We start from the raw sequence: 19,371 nt of genomic DNA, 5'->3' as shown, positions 1-19,371 counted from the left end.
GTGAGGAACCTGTCAGTGTCCGTCTTACAGGAGAGCCCTGCTCTCACCACCCCACAGACCAAACTTAACTTACATATCCCCCAATCACCTCTCTGTAGACAGTGCTGACCATTACCAAAAATGCACACACCCGACCATGTACAGCCCAGTGCTAATGCTACCCGTCAGATGATGTACTAGATCATCGCAAGCAAGAACATGGCATCACAGAGAAGTACAGAGGGCACCAGGTCATCACTAGTCAGTATATGGTATCACAGAGAAGTACAGAGGGCACCAGGTCATCACTAGTCAGAATATGGCATCACAGAGAAGCACGGAGGGAACCAGGTAATCACTGGTCAGTATATGGCTTCACAGAGTAGGACAGAGGGCACCAGGTCATCACTAGTCAGTATATGGTATCACAGAGAAGTACAGAGGACACCAGGTCATCACTAGTCAGTATATGGCATCACAGAGAAGTACAGAGGGCACCAGGTCATCAGTAGTCAGAATATGGCATCACAGAGAAGCACGGAGGGAACCAGGTAATCACTGGTCAGTATATGGCTTCAAAGAGAAGGACAGAGGGCACCAGGTCATCACTAGTCAGTTTACGGTATCACAGAGAAGTACAGGGGGCACCAGGTCATCACTGGTCAGTATATGGTATCACAGAGAAGTACAGAGGGTACCAGGTCATCACTAGTCAGTATATGGCATCACAGAGAAGTACAGGGGGAAGCAGATCATCACTAGTCAGTATACGGCATCACAAAGAAGTACAGAGGGCACCAGTTCATTACTAGTCAGTATACGGTATCACAGAGAAGTACAGAGGGCACCAGTTCATCACTAGTCAGTATACGGTATCACAGAGAAGTACAGAGGACACCAGGTCATCACTAGTCAGTATATGGCATAACAGAGAAGTACAGAGGGCACCAGGTCATCAGTACAGAGGACACCAGATCATCACTAGTCAGTATATGGTATCACAGAGAAGTACAGAGGACACCAGATCATCACTAGTCAGTATACGGCATCACAGAGAAGTACAGAGGGCACCAGGTCATCACTAGTCAGTATACGGTATCACAGAGAAGTACAGAGGACACCAGGTCATCACTAGTCAGTATATGGTATCACAGAGAAGTACAGAGGACACCAGGACATCACTAGTCAGTATACGGTATCACACAGAAGTACAGAGGACACCAGGTCATCACTGGTCAGTATATGGTATCACAGAGAAGTACAGAGGACACCAGGTCATCACTAGTCAGTATATGGTATCACAGAGAAGTACAGAGGGCACCAGGTCATCACTAGTCAGTATACGGTATCACAGAGAAGTACAGAGGACACCAGGACATCACTACTCAGTATATGGTATCACAGAAAAGTACAGAGGGCACCAGGTCATCACTAGTCAGTATACGGTATCACAGAGAAGTACAGAGGACACCAGGACATCACTACTCAGTATATGGTATCACAGAGAAGTACAGAGGACACCAGGTCATCACTAGTCAGTATATGGTATCACACAGAAGAACAGAGGGCACCAGGTCATCACTGGTCAGTATACGGTATCACAGAGAAGTACAGAGGGCACCAGGTCATCACTAGTCAGTATACGGTATGACACAGAAGTACAGAGGACACCAGGTCATCACTAGTCAGTATATGGTATCACACAGAAGTACAGAGGGCACCAGATCATCACTAGTCAGTATACGGTATCACACAGAAGTACAGAGGACACCAGGTCATCATTAGTATATGGCATCACAGAGAAGTACAGAGGGCACCAGGTCATCACTAGTCAGTATATGGTATCACAGAGAAGGACAGAGTACACCAGATCATTACTAATCAGTATACGGTATCACAGAGAAGTACAGAGGACACCAGGTCATCACTAGTCAGTATATGGCATCACAGAGAAGTACAGAGGGCACCAGGTCATCACTAGTCAGTATATGGCATCACAGAGAAGTACAGAGGACACCAGGTCATCACTAGTCAGTATATGGCATCACAGAGAAGTACAGAGGACACCAGGTCATCACTAGTCAGTATACGGTATCACAGAGAAGTACAGAGGACACCAGGTCATCAGTGGTCAGTATATGGTATCACAAAGAAGTACAGAGGGCACCAGGTCATAATTAGTATATGGCATCACAGAGAAGTACAGAGTACACCAGATCATCACTAGTCAGAATATGGCATCACAGAGAAGTACAGAGGGCACCAGGTCATTACTGGTCAGTATACGGCATCACAGAGAAGTACAGAGGGCACCAGATCATCACTAGTCAGTATATGGCATCACAGAGAAGTATAGAGGGCACCAGGTCATCACTGGTCAGTATACGGCATGAGAAGTACAGAGGGCACCAGGTCATCACTAGTCAGTATACGGCATCACAGAGAAGTACAGAGGGCACCAGTTCATCACTAGTCAGTATATGGCATCACAGAGAAGTACAGAGGACACCAGGCCATCACTAGTCAGTATATGGTATCACAGAGAAGTACAGAGGGCACCAGGTCATCACTAGTCAGTATACTGTATCACAGAGAAATACAGAGGACACAAGGTCATCACTAGTCAGTATATGGCCTCACAGAGAAGTACAGTGGTCACCAGGTCATCACTGGTCAGTATATGGTATCACAGAGAAGTACAGAGGACACCAGGTCATCACTAGTCAGTATACGGTATCACAGAGAAGTACAGAGGGCACCAGGTCATCACTAGTCAGTATATGGTATCACAGAGAAGTACAGAGGACACAAGGTCATCACTAGTCAGTATATGGCCTCACAGAGAAGTGCAGTGGTCACCAGGTCATCACTGGTCAGTATATGGCATCACAGTGAAGTACAGAGGGCACCAGGTCATCACTAGTCAGTATATGGCATCACAGAGAAGTACAGAGGACACCAGGTCATCACTAGTCAGTATATGGTATCACACAGAAGTACAGAGGGCACCAGGTCATCACTAGTCAGTATACAGTATCACACAGAAGTACAGAGGACACCAGGTCATCATTAGTATATGGCATCACAGAGAAGTACAGAGGACACCAGATCATCACTAGTCAGTATACGGTATCACAGAGAAGTACAGAGGACACCAGATCATCACTGGTCAGTATATGGTATCACAGAGAAGTATAGAGGACACCAGGACATCACTGGTCAGTATATGGTATCACAGAGAAATACAGAGGGCACCAGGTCATCACTAGTCAGTATCTGGTATCACAGAGAAGTACAGAGGGCACCAGATCATCACTAGTCAGTATATGGTATCACAGAGAAGTACAGAGGACACCAGATCATCACTGGTCAGTATATGGTATCACAGAGAAGTACAGAGGGCACCAGGTCATCACTAGTCAGTATCTGGTATCACAGAGAAGTACAGAGGGCACCAGGTCATCACTAGTCAGTATATGGCATCACAGAGAAGTACAGAGGGCACCAGGTCATCACTAGTCAGTATATGGCCTCACAGAGAAGTACAGAGGGCACCAGGTCATCACTAGTCAGTATATGGCATCACAGAGAAGTACAGAGGACACCAGGTAATCACTAGTCAGTATACGGTATCACAGAGAAGTACAGAGGGCACCAGGTCATCACTGGTCAGTATAAGGCATCACAGAGAAGTACAGAGGGCACCAGGTCATCACTAGTCAGAATATGGCATCACAGAGAAGCACGGAGGGAACCAGGTAATCACTGGTCAGTATATGGCTTCACAGAGAAGGACAGAGGGCACCAGATCATCACTAGTCAGTATACGGTATCATAGAGAAGTACAGAGGGCACCAGGTCATCATTAGTATATGGCATCACAGAGAAGTACAGAGTACACCAGATCATCACTAGTCAGTATACGGTATCACAGAGAAGTACAGAGGGCACCAGGTCATCACTGGTCAGTATACGGCATCACAGAGAAGTACAGAGGGCACCAGGTCATCACTAGTCAGAATATGGCATCACAGAGAAGTACAGTGGTCACCAGATCATCACTAGTCAGTATACGGTATCACAGAGAAGGACAGAGGGCACCAGATCATCACTAGTCAGTATACGGTATCACAGAGAAGTACAGAGGGCACCAGGTCATCACTAGTCAGTATATGATATCACAGAGAAGTACAGAGGGCACCAGGTCATCACTGGTCAGTATATGGCATCACAGAGAAGTACAGAGGGCACCAGGTCATCACTGGTCAGTATACGGCAAGAGAAGTACAGAGGGCACCAGGTCATCACTAGTCAGTATATGGCATCACAGAGAAGTACAGAGGGCACCAGTTCATCACTAGTCAGTATATGGCATCACAGAGAAGTACAGAGGGCACCAGGTCATCACTAGTCAGTATATGGTATCACAGAGAAGTACAGAGGACACAATGTCATCACTAGTCAGTATATGGCCTCACAGAGAAGTACAGTGGTCACCAGGTCATCACTGGTCAGTATATGGCATCACAGAGAAGTACAGAGGGCACCAGGTCATCACTAGTCAGTATATGGCATCACAGAGAAGTACAGAGGGCACCAGGTCATCACTAGTTAGTATATGGCATCACAGAAAAGTACAGAGGGCACCAGGTCATCACTAGTCAGTATATGGCATCACAGAGAAGTACAGAGGGCACCAGGTCATCACTAGTTAGTATATGGCATCACAGAAAAGTACAGAGGGCACCAGGTCATCACTAGTCAGTATATGGCATCACAGAGAAGTACAGAGTACACCAGGTCATCACTAGTCAGTATATGGCATAACAGAGAAGTACAGAGGGCACCAGGTCATTACTAGTCAGTATATGGCATCACAGAGAAGTACAGAGGACACCAGGACATCACTAGTCAGTATATGGTATCACAGAGAAGTACAGAGGACACCAGGACATCACTAGTCAGTATATGGTATCACAGAGAAGTACAGAGGACACCAGGACATCACTAGTCAGTATATGGTATCACAGAGAAGTACAGAGGACACCAGGACATCACTAGTCAGTATATGGTATCACAGAGAAGTACAGAGGAAACCAGGTCATCACTAGTCAGTATACGGCATCACAGAGAAGTACAGAGGACACCAGGACATCACTAGTCAGTATACGGCATCACAGAGAAGTACAGAGGAAACCAGGTCATCACTAGTCAGCATATGGTATCACAGAGAAGTACAGAGGACACCAGGTCATCACTAGTCAGTATACGGCATCACAGAGAAGTACAGAGGGCACCAGGACATCACTAGTCAGTATATGGTATCACAAAGAAGTACAGAGGAAACCAGGTCATCACTAGTCAGCATATGGTATCACAGAGAAGTACAGAGGACACCAGGTCATCACTAGTCAGTATACTGCATCACAGAGAAGTACAGAGGGCACCAGGACATCACTAGTCAGTATATGGCATCACAGAGAAGTACAGAGGGCACTAGGTCATCACTAGTCAGTATATGGCATCACAGAGAAGTACAGAGGGCACCAGGTCATCACTAGTCAGTATATGGCCGCACAGAGAAGTACAGAGGGCACCAGGTCATCACTGGTCAGTATATGGCATCACAGAGAAGTACAGAGGGCACCAGGTCATCACTGGTCAGTATACGGCATCACAGAGAAGTACAGAGGGCACCAGGTCATCACTAGTCAGTATACAGCATCACAGGTCAGCATAGAGTGCCCATATGAGCATACCCACCTTTCACCACCCGACGTGTTTTGGGCCATGGTCTGAAAACATCTTTCCGCACCAGTGTTCTCTCCTCTCCTTGCTCAGTCCCAGGTGCATCCATAATGCTGGCTCCAGTGAGGGGTATCCCAGGGCCACTATGTATTATATGGATAGCACAGAGACCTGATATATGGGAAGACAAAGCAGTGACATCAGTATAGTACATAAGAGTCGCTGGAATAATGTTGCTTTACCCACTGTGTATATATACAATGTAGGTTTCACTGAACCTCTGCGGGGTACAGACTTACACTTGACATTTCCACACAGTCTTCTATCATTACTGGTACAGGTGTAGTACTGGTGAAGTGCGGGATATTTGTACAGGTACAGGTGATTTACAGGTGACTGGTTCAGGTGTAGTACTGGTGAAGTGCGGGATACTTGTACAGGTGCAGGTGATTTATATGTTACTTGTACAGGTGAAGTACAGGTGATTTACAGGTTGCTGGTACAGGTGAGTACAGGTGATTTATATGTTACTTGTACAGGTGAAGTACAGGTGATTTACAGGTTACTGGTACAGGTGAGTACGGGTGATTTACAGGTTACTTGTACAGGTGAAGTACAGGTGATTTACAGGTGAGTACAGGTGATTTACATGTTGCTGGTACAGGTGAGTACAGGTGATTTATATGTTACTGGTAGAGGTGCAGTACAGGTGATTTACAGGTTACTGGTACAGGTGAAGTACAGGTGATTTATAGGTTACTGGTACAGGTGAGTACAGGTGATTTACAGGTTACTGGTACAGGTGAAGTACAGGTGATTTATATGTTACTGGTACAGGTGAAGTACAGGTGATTTACAGGTGACTGGTACAGGTGAGTACAGGTGATTTACAGGTTACTGGTACAGGTGAGTACAGGTGAATTATAGGTTACTGGTACAGGTGAAGTACAGGTGATTTATATGTTACTGGTACAGGTGAAGTACAGGTGATTTATATGTTACTGGTACAGGTGAAGTACAGGTGAATTATAGGTTACTGGTACAGGTGAAGTACAGGTGATTTATATGTTACTGGTACAGGTGAAGTACAGGTGATTTACAGGTTACTGGTACAAGTGAGTATAGGTGATTTTATAGGTTACTGGTACAGGTGAAGTACAGGTGATTTACAGGTTACTGGTACAAGTGAGTATAGGTGATTTTATAGGTTACTGGAACAGGTAAAGTACAGGTGATTTATAGGTTACTGGTACAAGTGAGTATAGGTGATTTTATAGGTTACTGGTACAGGTGAAGTACAGGTGATTTACAGGTTACTGGTACAAGTGAGTATAGGTGATTTTATAGGTTACTGGTACAGGTGAAGTACAGGTGATTTACAGGTTACTGGTACAAGTGAGTATAGGTTATTTTATAGGTTACTGGTACAGGTGAAGTACAGGTGATTTATATGTTACTGGTACAGGTGAGTACAGGTGATTTATAGGTTACTGGTACAAGTGAGTATAGGTGATTTTATAGGTTACTGGTACAGGTGAAGTACAGGTGATTTACAGGTTACTGGTACAAGTGAGTATAGGTGATTTTATAGGTTACTGGAACAGATGAAGTGCAGGTGATTTACAGGTTACTGGTACAAGTGAGTATAGGTGATTTTATAGGTTACTGGAACAGGTGAAGTACAGGTGATTTACAGGTTACTGGTACAAGTGAGTATAGGTGATTTTATAGGTTACTGGTACAGGTGAAGTACAGGTGATTTATATGTTACTGGTACAGGTGAAGTACAGGTGATTTACAGGTGACTGGTACAGGTGAGTACAGGTGATTTACAGGTGACTGGTACAGGTGAGGTACACGTGATTTATATTTTACTGGTACAGGTGAAGTACAGGTGATTTACATGTTACTGGTACAGGTGAAGTACAGGTGATTTACAGGTGACTGATACAGGTGAGTACAGGTGATTTACAGGTTACTGGTACAGGTGAAGTACAGGTGATTTATATGTTACTGGTACAGGTGAGTACAGGTGATTTACAGGTTACTGGTACAGGTGAAGTACAGGTGATTTATATGTTACTGGTACAGGTGAGTACAGGTGATTTACAGGTTACTGGTACAGGTGAAGTACAGGTGATTTATATGTTGCTGGTACAGGTGAGTACAGGTGATTTACAGGTGACTGGTACAGGTGAGTACAGGTGATTTACAGGTTACTGGTACTGGTGAAGTACAGGTGATTTATATGTTACTGGTACAGGTGAATTATAGGTTACTGGTACAGGTGAGGTACACGTGATTTATATGTTACTGGTACAGGTGAAGTACAGGTGATTTACAGGTGACTGGTACAGGTGAGGTACACGTGATTTATATGTTACTGGTACAGGTGAAGTACAGGTGATTTACAGATGACTGGTACAGGTGAGGTACACGTGATTTATATGTTACTGGTACATGTGAAGTACAGGTGATTTACAGGTTACTAGTACAAGTGAGTACGTGTGATTTACAGGTTACTGGTACAGGTGAGTACAGGTGATTTACAGGTTACTGGTACAGGTGAAGTACAGGTGATTTACAGGTTACTGGTACAGGTGAAGTACAGGTGATTTACAGGTTACTGGTACAAGTGAGTACAGGTGATTTACAGGTGACTGGTACAGGTGAGTACAGGTGATTTACAGGTTACTGGTACAGGTGAAGTACAGGTGATTTACAGGTTACTGGTACAAGTGAGTACAGGTGATTTACAGGTGACTGGTACAGGTGAGTACAGGTGATTTACAGGTTACTGGTACTGGTGAAGTACAGGTGATTTATATGTTACTGGTACAGGTGAATTATAGGTTACTGGTACAGGTGAGGTACACGTGATTTATATGTTACTGGTACAGGTGAAGTACAGGTGATTTACAGGTGACTGGTACAGGTGAGGTACACGTGATTTATATGTTACTGGTACAGGTGAAGTACAGGTGATTTACAGGTGACTGGTACAGGTGAGGTACACGTGATTTATATGTTACTGGTACAGGTGAAGTACAGGTGATTTACAGGTTACTAGTACAAGTGACTACGTGTGATTTACAGGTTACTGGTACAGGTGAGTACAGGTGATTTACAGGTTACTGGTACAGGTGAAGTAAAGGTGATTTATATGTTGCTGGTACAGGTGATTTACAGGTGACTGGTACAGGTGAGTACAGGTGATTTACAGGTTACTGGTACTGGTGAAGTACAGGTGATTTATATGTTACTGGTACAGGTGAATTATAGGTTACTGGTACAGGTGAGGTACACGTGATTTATATGTTACTGGAACAGGTGAAGTACAGGTGATTTACAGGTGACTGGTACAGGTGAGGTACACGTGATTTATATGTTACTGGTACAGGTGAAGTACAGGTGATTTACAGGTGATTTACAGGTGACTGGTACAGGTGAGGTACACGTGATTTATATGTTACTGGTACAGGTGAAGTACAGGTGATTTACAGGTTACTAGTACAAGTGAGTATGTGTGATTTACAGGTTACTGGTACAGGTGAGTACAGGTGATTTACAGGTTACTGGTACAGGTGAAGTACAGGTGATTTACAGGTTACTGGTACAAGTAAGTACAGGTGATTTACAGGTTGCTGGTACAGGTGAGTACAGGTGATTTACAGGTTACTGGTACAGGTGAAGTACAGGTGATTTACAGGTTACTGGTACAAGTGAGTACAGGTGATTTACAGGTTGCTGGTACAGGTGAGTACAGGTGATTTACAGGTTACCGGTACAGGTGAGTACAGGTGATTTACAGGTTACTGGTACAGGTGAGTACAGGTGATTTACAGGTGACTGGTACAGGTGAAGTACAGGTGATTTATAGGTTACTGGTACAGGTGAGTACAGGTGATTTACAGGTTACTGGTACAGGTGAAGTACAGGTGATTTATAGGTTACTTGTACAGGTGAGTACAGGTGATTTACAGGTTACTGGTACAGGTGAAGTACAGGTGATTTACAGGTTACTGGTACAAGTGAGTATAGGTGATTTTATAGGTTACTGGTACAGGTGAAGTACAGGTGATTTACAGGTTACTGGTACAAGTGAGTATAGGTGATTTTATAGGTTACTGGAACAGGTGAAGTACAGGTGATTTATAGGTTACTGGTACAAGTGAGTACAGGCGATTTATAGGTTACTGGTACAGGTGAAGTACAGGTGATTTATAGGTTACTGGCACAGGTGAGTACAGGTGATTTACAGGTCACTGGTACAGGTGAAGTACAGGTGATTTCTAGGTTACTGGTACAGGTGAAGTACAGGTGATTTCTAGGTTACTGGTACAGGTGAAGTACAGGTGATTTACAGGTTGCTGGTACAGGTGAAGTACAGGTGATTTACAGGTTACTGGTACAAGTGAGTACAGGTGATTTACAGGGTGCTGGTACAGGTGAGTACGGGTGATTTACAGGTTACTGGTACAGGTGAAGTACAGGTGATTTACAGGTTACTGGTACAAGTGAGTACAGGTGATTTACAGGGTGCTGGTACAGGTACAGGTGAGTACGGGTGATTTACAGGTTACTGGTACAGGTGAAGTACAGGTGATTTATAGGTTACTGGTACAGGTGAAGTACAGGTGATTTACAGGTTACTGGTACAGGTGATTTACAGGTTGCTGGTACAGGTACAGGTGAGTACGGGTGATTTACAGGTTACTGGTACAGGTGAGTGCAGGTGATTTATATGTTACTGGTACAGGTGAAGTACAGATGATTTATAGGTTACTGGTACAGGTGAAGTACAGGTGATTTACAGGTTACTGGTACAGGTGAGTACAGGTGATTTACAGGTTACTGGTACAGGTGAGTACAGGTGATTTACTGGTACAGGTGAGTGCAGGTGATTTACATGTTACTGGTACAGGTGAGTACAGGTGATTTACAGGTTGCTGGTACAGGTGAGTACAGGTGATTTACAGGTTGCTGGTACAGGTGAGTACAGGTGATTTACAGGTTACTGGTACAGGTGAGTACAGGTGATTTACAGGTTAATGGTAGAGGTTAGTACAGGTGATTTTTAGGTGACTGGTACATACTGTATGTAGTGCAGGTGAAGTAATGGTGACGGGTACAGGTGAAGTACAGAGTACTGGTACAGTACAGTACAGGTGACTGGTGTAAGTGAAGTACAGGTGACTGGTACAGGTAAAGTACAGATAATTGCTACATGTGACTGGTACAGGTACAGTACAGGTGACTTGTGCAGGTGAAGTATAGGTGATTGCTACTACAGGCTAAATACAGGAAACTGGTACAGGTGAAGTACAGGTAAAGTACAGATGAAGTATAGGTGACAGGTACATGTGTAGTAATGGTGATGGGCGCAGGTAATGTACAGGTCACAGATACAGGTGTAGTACATATGCAGTACAGGTGACTGGTGTAAGTGAAGTACAGGTGACTGGTAAAGGTACAGTACAGGTGACTGGTGTAAGTGAAGTACAGGTGACTGGTAAAGGTACAGTACAGGTGACTGGTGTAAGTGAAGTACAGGTGACTGGTACAGGTGCAGTACAGGTGACTGGTGTAAGTGAAGTACAGGTGACTGGTACAGGTACAGTACAGGTGACTGGTGTAAGTGAAGTACAGGTGACTGGTAAAGGTACAGTACAGGTGACTGGTGTTAGTGAAGTACAGGTGACTGGTAAAGGTACAGTACAGGTGACTGGTGTAAGTGAAGTACAGGTGACTGGTACAGGTACAGTACAGGTGACTGGTGTAAGTGAAGTACAGGTGACTGGTAAAGGTACAGTACAGGTGACTGGTGTAAGTGAAGTACAGGTGACTGGTAAAGGTACAGTACAGGTGACTGGTGTAAGTGAAGTACGGGTGACTGGTACAGGTGTAGTACAGGTGACTTGTGCAGGTGAAGTATAGGTGATTGCTACTACAGGCTAAATACAGGATACTGGTACAGGTGAAGTACAGATGAAGTATAGGTGACAGGTACATGTGTAGTAATGGTGATGGGCACAGGTAAAGTACAGGTCACAGATACAAGTGTAGTACAGATGCAGTACAGGTGACTGGTGTAAGTGAAGTACAGGTGACTGGTAAAGGTACAGTACAGGTGACTGGTGTAAGTGAAGTATAGGTGACTGGTAAAGGTACAGTACAGGTGACTGGTGTAAGTGAAGTACGGGTGACTGGTACAGGTGCAGTACAGGTGACTGGTGTAAGTGAAGTACAGGTGACTGGTACAGGTGTAGTACAGGTGACTGGTGTAAGTGAAGTACAGGTGACTGGTACAGGTGTAGTACAGGTGACTGGTGTAAGTGAAGTACAGGTGACTGGTAAAGGTACAGTACAGGTGACTGGTGTAAGTGAAGTACAGGTGACTGGTACAGGTACAGTACAGGTGACTGGTGTAAGTGAAGTACAGGTGACTGGTAAAGGTACAGTACAGGTGACTGGTGTAAGTGAAGTACAGGTGACTGGTACAGGTACAGTACAGGTGACTGGTGTAAGTGAAGTACAGGTGACTGGTAAAGGTACAGTACAGGTGACTGGTGTAAGTGAAGTACAGGTGACTGGTACAGGTACAGTACAGGTGACTGGTGTAAGTGAAGTACAGGTGACTGGTAAAGGTACAGTACAGGTGACTGGTGTAAGTGAAGTACAGGTGACTGGTACAGGTGTAGTACAGGTGACTTGTGCAGGTGAAGTATAGGTGATTGCTACTACAGGTTAAATACAGCATACTGGTACAGGTGACGTACAGGTGACTAAATGGACCATTTATCAATCGTTGCATTTACAATGCGATCTGGGTGCAATGTTAGCACACTAGATTGCATTGCAGGATGCGGATACATCGAGGAGATCTATGAAGTGGAAATGGCAGGGACAGGGGCGCCGGGATTCCTGCGCATGTGCAGTAGTGCTAGCCACATATGAGTAGCGGCCATAACTCCGGAAATCTCTCCTGGCAAATTCTTGAGATATGTAGCCCACAGGCTAAAGATGGTCTTTAGAAGAACTCTAGATCTTAGTAAATCTGACAGAAACCTATGGGGTTGTAGTTGCAGGCGGGGATGAAGGTATAGCAGCAGCTCTTCTCCTCGGCCCACAAGCTGCTGTATGCTGGGCTGCTGTGTGCTGGGCTGCTGTATGCTGTGCTGCAGTGTGCTGGGCTGTAGTGTGCTGGGCTGTAGTGTGCTGGGCTGCTGTATGCTGGGCTGTAGTATGCTGGGCTGTAGTGTGCTGGGCTGTAGTGTGCTGGGCTGTAGTGTGCTGTGCTGCTGTATGCTGGGCTGTAGTGTGCTGGGCTGCTGTATGCTGGGCTGTAGTGTGCTGGGCTGCTGTATGCTGGGCTGTAGTGTGCTGGGCTGCTGTATGCTGGGCTGCTGTGTGCTGGGTTGTAGTGTGCTGGGGTGCTGTATGCTGGGCTGCTGTGTGCTGGGCTGCTGTATGCTGTGCTGCAGTGTGCTGGGCTGTAGTGTGCTGGGCTGTAGTATGCTGGGCTGTAGTGTGCTGGGCTGCTGTATGCTGGGCTGCTGTATGCTGGGCTGTAGTGTGCTGGGCTGTAGTGTGCTGTGCTGCTGTATGCTGGGCTGTAGTGTGTTGGGCTGCTGTATGCTGGGCTGTAGTGTGCTGTGCTGCTGTATGCTGGGCTGTAGTGTGCTGGGCTGCTGTATGCTGGGCTGCTGTGTGCTGGGTTGTAGTGTGCTGGGGTGCTGTATGCTGGGCTGTTGTGTGCTGGGCTGCTGTATGCTGTGCTGCAGTGTGCTGGGCTGTAGTGTGCTGGGCTGTAGTATGCTGTGCTGTAGTGTGCTGGGCTGCTGTATGCTGGGCTGCTGTATGCTGGGCTGTAGTGTGCTGGGCTGTAGTGTGCTGTGCTGCTGTATGCTGGGCTGTAGTGTGCTGTGCTGCTGTATGCTGGGCTGTAGTGTGCTGGGCTGCTGTATGCTGGGCTGCTGTGTGTCAGGCTGCTGTGTGCTGGGCTGTAGTGTGCTGGGGCGCTGTATGCTGGGCTGTAGTGTGCTGGGCTGCTGTATGCTGGGCTGCTGTGTGTCAGGCTGCTGTGTGCTGGGCTGTAGTATGCTGGGCTGCTGTATGCTGGGCTGTAGTGTGCTGGGCTGCTGTATGCTGGGCTGTAGTGTGCTGGGCTGATGTATGCTGGGCTGTAGTATGCTGGGCTGCTGTATGCTGAGCTGTAGTGTGCTGGGCTGCAGTGTGCTGGGCTGCTGTATGCTGGGCTGTAGTGTGCTGGGCTGCTGTATGCTGAGCTGTAGTGTACTGGGCTGTAGTGTGATGGGCTGCTGTATGCTGAGCTGTAGTGTGCTGGGCTGTAGTGTACTGGGCTGTAGAGTGCTGGGCTGTTGTGTGCTGGGCTGTAGTGTGCTGGGCTGCTGTATGCTGGGCTGTAGTGTGCTGGGCTGTAGTGTGCTGGGCTGCTGTATGCTGAGCTGTAGTGTGCTGGGCTGCTGTATGCTGGGCTGTAGTGTGCTGGGCTGCTGTATGCTGGGCTGTAGTGTGCTGGGCTGCTGTATGCTGAGCTGTAGTGTACTGGGCTGTAGTGTGCTGGGCTGTAGTGTGCTGGGCTGCTGTATGCTGGGCTGTAGTGTGCTGGGCTGTAGTGTGCTGAGCTGTAGTGTGCTGAGCTGTAGTGTGCTGAGCTGTAGTGTACTGGGCTGTAGTGTGCTGGGCTGTAGTGTGCTGGGCTGCTGTATGCTGGGCTGTAGTGTGCTGGGCTGTAGTGTGCTGGGCTGCTGTATGCTGAGCTGTAGTGTGCTGGGCTGCTGTATGCTGGGCTGTACTGTGCTGGGCTGTAGTGTACTGGACTACTGTATGCTGGGCTGTAGTGTGCTGGGCTGCTGTATGCTGGGCTGTAGTGTGCTGGGCTGTAGTGTGGTGGGCTGCTGTATGCTGGGCTGTAGTGTGCTGGGCTGCTGTATGCTGGGCTGTAGTGTGCTGGGCTGCTGTATGCTGAGCTGTAGTGTGCTGGGCTGCTGTATGCTGGGCTGTAGCGTGCTGGACTGCTGTATGCTGGGCTGTAGTGTGCTGGGCTGCTGTATGCTGAGCTGTAGTGTACTGGGCTGTAGTGTGCTGGGCTGCTGTATGTTGAGCTGTAGTGTGCTGGGCTGTAGTGTACTGGGCTGTAGAGTGCTGGGCTGTAGTGTGCTGGGCTGTAGTGTGCTGGGCTGTAGTGTGCTGGGCTGCTGTATGCTGGGCTGTAGTGTGCTGGGCTGCTGTATGCTGAGCTGTAGTGTGCTGGGCTGCTGTATGCTGGGCTATAGTGTGCTGGGCTGCTGTATGCTGGGCTGTAGTGTGCTGGGCTGCTGTATGCTGAGCTGTAGTGTACTGGGCTGTAGTGTGCTGGGCTGTAGTGTGCTGAGCTGTAGTGTGCTGGGCTGTAGTGTGCTGGGCTGTAGTGTGCTGAGCTGTAGTGTGCTGAGCTGTAGTGTACTGGGCTGTAGTGTGCTGGGCTGTAGTGTGCTGGGCTGTAGTGTGCTGGGCTGCTGTATGCTGGGCTGTAGTGTGCTGGGCTGCTGTATGCTGAGCTGTAGTGTACTGGGCTGTAGTGTGCTGGGCTGCTGTATGCTGGGCTGTACTGTGCTGGGCTGTAGTGTGCTGGGCTGTAGTGTACTGGGCTGCTGTATGCTGGGCTGTAGTGTGCTGGGCTGTAGTGTGCTGGGCTGCTGTATGCTGGGCTGTAGTGTGCTGGGCTGTAGTGTGGTGGGCTGCTGTATGCTGGGCTGTAGTGTGCTGGGCTGCTGTATGTTGGGCTGTAGTGTGCTGGGCTGCTGTATGCTGGGCTGCTGTATGCTGGGCTGTAGTGTGCTGGGCTGCTGTGTGCTGGGCTGTAGTGTGCTGGGCTGTAGTGTGCTGGGCTGCTGTATGCTGGGCTGTAGTGTGCTGGGCTGCTGTATGCTGGGCTGTAGTGTGCTGGGCTGTAGTGTGCTGAGCTGTAGTGTGCTGAGCTGTAGTGTGCTGGGCTGTAGTGTGCTGGGCTGCTGTGTGCTGGGCTGCTGTATGCTGGGCTGTAGTGTGCTGGGCTGTAGTGTGCTGAGCTGTAGTGTGCTGGGCTGCTGTATGCTGGGCTGTAGTGTGCTGGGCTGCTGTATGCTGGGCTGTAGTGTGCTGGGCTGCTGTATGCTGGGCTGTAGTGTGCTGGGCTGCTGTATGCTGGGCTGTAGTGTGCTGAGCTGTAGTGTGCTGGGCTGCTGTATGCTGGGCTGTAGTGTGCTGGGCTGCTGTATGCTGGGCTGTAGTGTGCTGGGCAGCTGTATGCTGGGCTGTAGTGTGCTGGGCTGCTGTATGCTGGGCTGTAGTGTGCCGGGCTGCAGTGTGCTGGGCTGCAGTATGCTGGGCTGTAGTGTGCTGGGCTGCTGTATGCTGGGCTGTAGTGTACTGGGCTGCTGTATGCTGAGCTGTAGTGTGCTGAGCTGTAGTGTGCTGGGCTGCTGTATGCTGGGCTGTAGTGTGCTGGGCTGCTGTATGCTGGGCTGTAGTGTGCTGGGCAGCTGTATGCTGGGCTGTAGTGTGCTGGGCTGTAGTGTGCTGGGCTGTAGTGTGCTGGGCTGCTGTATGCTGGGCTGTAGTGTGCTGGGCTGCTGGGTGCTGTCTACTCTGCTATTGTGGGTGGGGGTAGCGTATAATTTTATTTTCTCCTCTCTGGGAAAAGCCCGGAGAGGAGACTCTGTGGGGCACTTTGGAGGGTGGGGCCAGGCTATCAAGCATTGCCAGATTAAGGTGGGGATGCAGGGCATACTGTACCCCACGCCCCCTTTTGTCAGGGGGCCCCCCAGCCAGAGCACACTGACATCACTAGTTTTCCCTCTTGTGCAGCAGCAGAACCAGCAGCCACAATGTGAGCAGGACAGTATGCAGTGCAGGCAGAGACACAGGAGTATCATGTTTCATGAGCTACAGACAGATCTTTCTGACCAGAGGAGAGATAGGAGAGTGGAGAGAGCTGTAAGTGACACAGGGATCCCAGCTTCTCCTCCTCCCCGCCTGGGTGTCTGAGTCCTGTGTAAACTGTTATGTGACTAAACCATTTGGGTCTAGAGATAGAGACATATACAGAGAGTCCTCCTGAGTCCTGTCCCAGTGTGTAAGTAGTACAGAGGCTGTTGCTATTCTTGCATGTGACAAGATAAATTATTTTATTTTTCTATGTGTATTTTAAGGTTAAGTTGTCTTTGTTCCACTACAAGAAATGTTTATAAAGTAGTTGTCTCTCAATTAGGTGGAGCTATAATCGGTACCCAAGTATTATTACACTATTAGTTTAAAACTAATATACACCATTGGTTTAAATGTATTATACACAATCCATATCCCCCAACATGACCCATTTCAGGAGGGACAACATGCTCTCTACCTGGACTTCCTTCCTAATTTATGATTGCAATAGCCTGTGTTGAAACACCTCTCATCAATTAAATAAATAGTTCAACACAGGTGACGCCAATCATATATTAAGAGGAACGTCCAGGTACACAGCATTTTGTCCCTCCTGGAATGGGACATGTTTGGAGGTATGCATAATTTAATAAGCATCCCCCTGTCTTTGGTGATACGGGGACCCCCAAGGCTTAATCCAGCCCTGATGTCACGTCACTGGGCCCCGTGATTTCTGAGTGCGCGGGCAGGGTGAAATTATGTGATTTAGGTCATTTAGCCCCGCCCCCTCTACACGGAGCCACACGTACTCAGTATAATCTTACTAGGAAGATGCGGGAGAGCCAGACAATCTGCGGTGGGTGCGGGGGACTACCTGAAGAACCGGGAGTCTCCTGCAACTTGCGGGAGAGTAGGGTGATACTAAATATTTGTGGTTACCGGAACAAGCCAAACAATCTTTTTGATAAATGGGCCCCTAAATGCTTTATGCGGTGATTGACATAAGTCACTGTCCAATCATAGACAGACTTCTGAGCTCTCAGGGCTGAGGCTGCAGCTCACTAATATCAGGGCTGCAGTGTAATTCAGTACCTGAGCCAGCAGATGGCGGCAGACAATCGCTCATCCCAGACGTCAGTGCAGGGTTCAGTTATATGTATTGTACATATCAGAGTAGTTATGGCGGAAGGTAAGGCATCAAAGTGGTATATAATATATGCATGGGGCATATGCATCAACGCCTGGAGAGAGATAAAGTACTGACCAATCAGCTCATAACTGTCATTTTTTAAACACAGCCTGTGACATGGCAGCTAGGAGCTGATTGGCTGGTACTTTATTTCCGTCCACTTTATCCCTCTATAAGCGTTGATGTATATGCCCCATGGTGTGAGTATATATAGAATATAAGGGGTGGGCATAGTACATCATATAAATATAATATATGGGTATAGTCAAGGGTGTAGCTACCGGGTTCCAATGTAGACAATGTTTAGGTCGACAGTCATTCTGTCGACCCCACATGGCCGACACCGTCGATGCTGGAAAAGGTCGACGTGTTCAAATTGTCAACATGCCAATGATCGACACATATGGTCAACACATGTCGACAACTTTTGAAGATTGTTTTGCAGTTTTTTTTACACCTTTTTTCATTCTCTACCATCCACGTGGACTACTACTGGGAATAGTAACCTGTACCAAGCGCAGCGGTAGTGGGGCGTGGCAGCGTGCCCGCATCATGGCGAGTGCAGCCTTGCCCTTACAGAACGTTTCATGTATCCCTGGAAGCCGCGGTGCGTGCCCCGTTACACACAGGCCTTATACACAGGCTCCCCAGGTCATCAGACTCTTCTCTAAATGGAGGCTCTTTGCCCGGTGATAGCTCCTTACAGAGGACAGAGTGCGATTCTGGTGTCACCTGCAGGCGTCACATCCAGCGTATAGAACAAGAGTGCGCGGTCGTCTGTACCGGTAATATAAGAATATCAGGCACTGGCCCCATTTATAAATGAGTTTCAGCTACCTAAAACTCATTGCGTATGATAAACGGCGCTCTAGCAGTTTTCAAGCACATGACAGATGGGGGCTGATTGGCTGGAGCGCCATTTTTTCATACGCAATGAGTTTTAAAAAGCTGAAACTCACTTATAAATGGGCCTCACAATGTATATAGGCCTGGGGTCACATTTGGGGTGCGATAGGTGAGTGTATATAAGTGGGGTCGCAGTTGGGGTGCGGTAGGATAAGTGTATATAAGTGGGGTCGCATTTGGGGTGCGGTAAGATTAATGTGTATATGTGGGGTTGCAGTTGGGGTGCGGTAAGATGAGTGTATATAAGTGGGGTCGCAGTTGGGGTGCGGTAAGATGAGTATATATATATAAGTGGGGTCGCAGTTGTGGTGCGGTAGGTGAGTGTATATAAGTGGGGTCACAGTTGGCGTGCGGTAGGATAAGTGTATATAAGGGGGTCGCAGTTGTGGTGCGGTAGGTGAGTGTACATAAGCGGGGCCGCAGTTGGGGTGCGGTTGGTGAGTGTATATAAGTGGGGCCGCAGTTGGGGTGCGGTAGGATAAGTGTATATAAGTGGGGTCGCATTTAGGGTGCGGTAGGATGAGTATATATAAGTGTGGTTGCAGTTGGGGTGCGGTAGGTGAGTGTATATAAGTGGGGCCGCAGTTGTGGTGCGGTAGGTAAGTGTATATAAGGGGGTCGCAGTTGGGGTGCGATAA

General features: G+C 47.6%; 1 protein-coding gene across 1 annotated transcript in view; it reads right to left on the bottom strand.

Moving 5' to 3' along the window:
• The window catches only part of LOC134965739 (chloride channel protein ClC-Kb-like), a 99,917-nt gene that overhangs the window by 28,111 nt on the left and 52,435 nt on the right, over positions 1-19,371 (bottom strand). Inside the window, exon 2 of the mRNA XM_063942083.1 lies at positions 5,743-5,898. Within this exon, the coding sequence (XP_063798153.1) occupies positions 5,743-5,836 (94 nt within the window). The 5' untranslated portion in view covers positions 5,837-5,898. The remainder of the gene's footprint in view (positions 1-5,742; positions 5,899-19,371) is intronic.

This window comes from Pseudophryne corroboree, chromosome 10 (genome assembly GCF_028390025.1).
Source record: "Pseudophryne corroboree isolate aPseCor3 chromosome 10, aPseCor3.hap2, whole genome shotgun sequence".
NCBI lineage: Eukaryota > Metazoa > Chordata > Amphibia > Anura > Myobatrachidae > Pseudophryne > Pseudophryne corroboree.
Note: the sequence above shows the minus strand (reverse complement) of the source record. Positions and strands in the feature narration are given on the sequence as shown.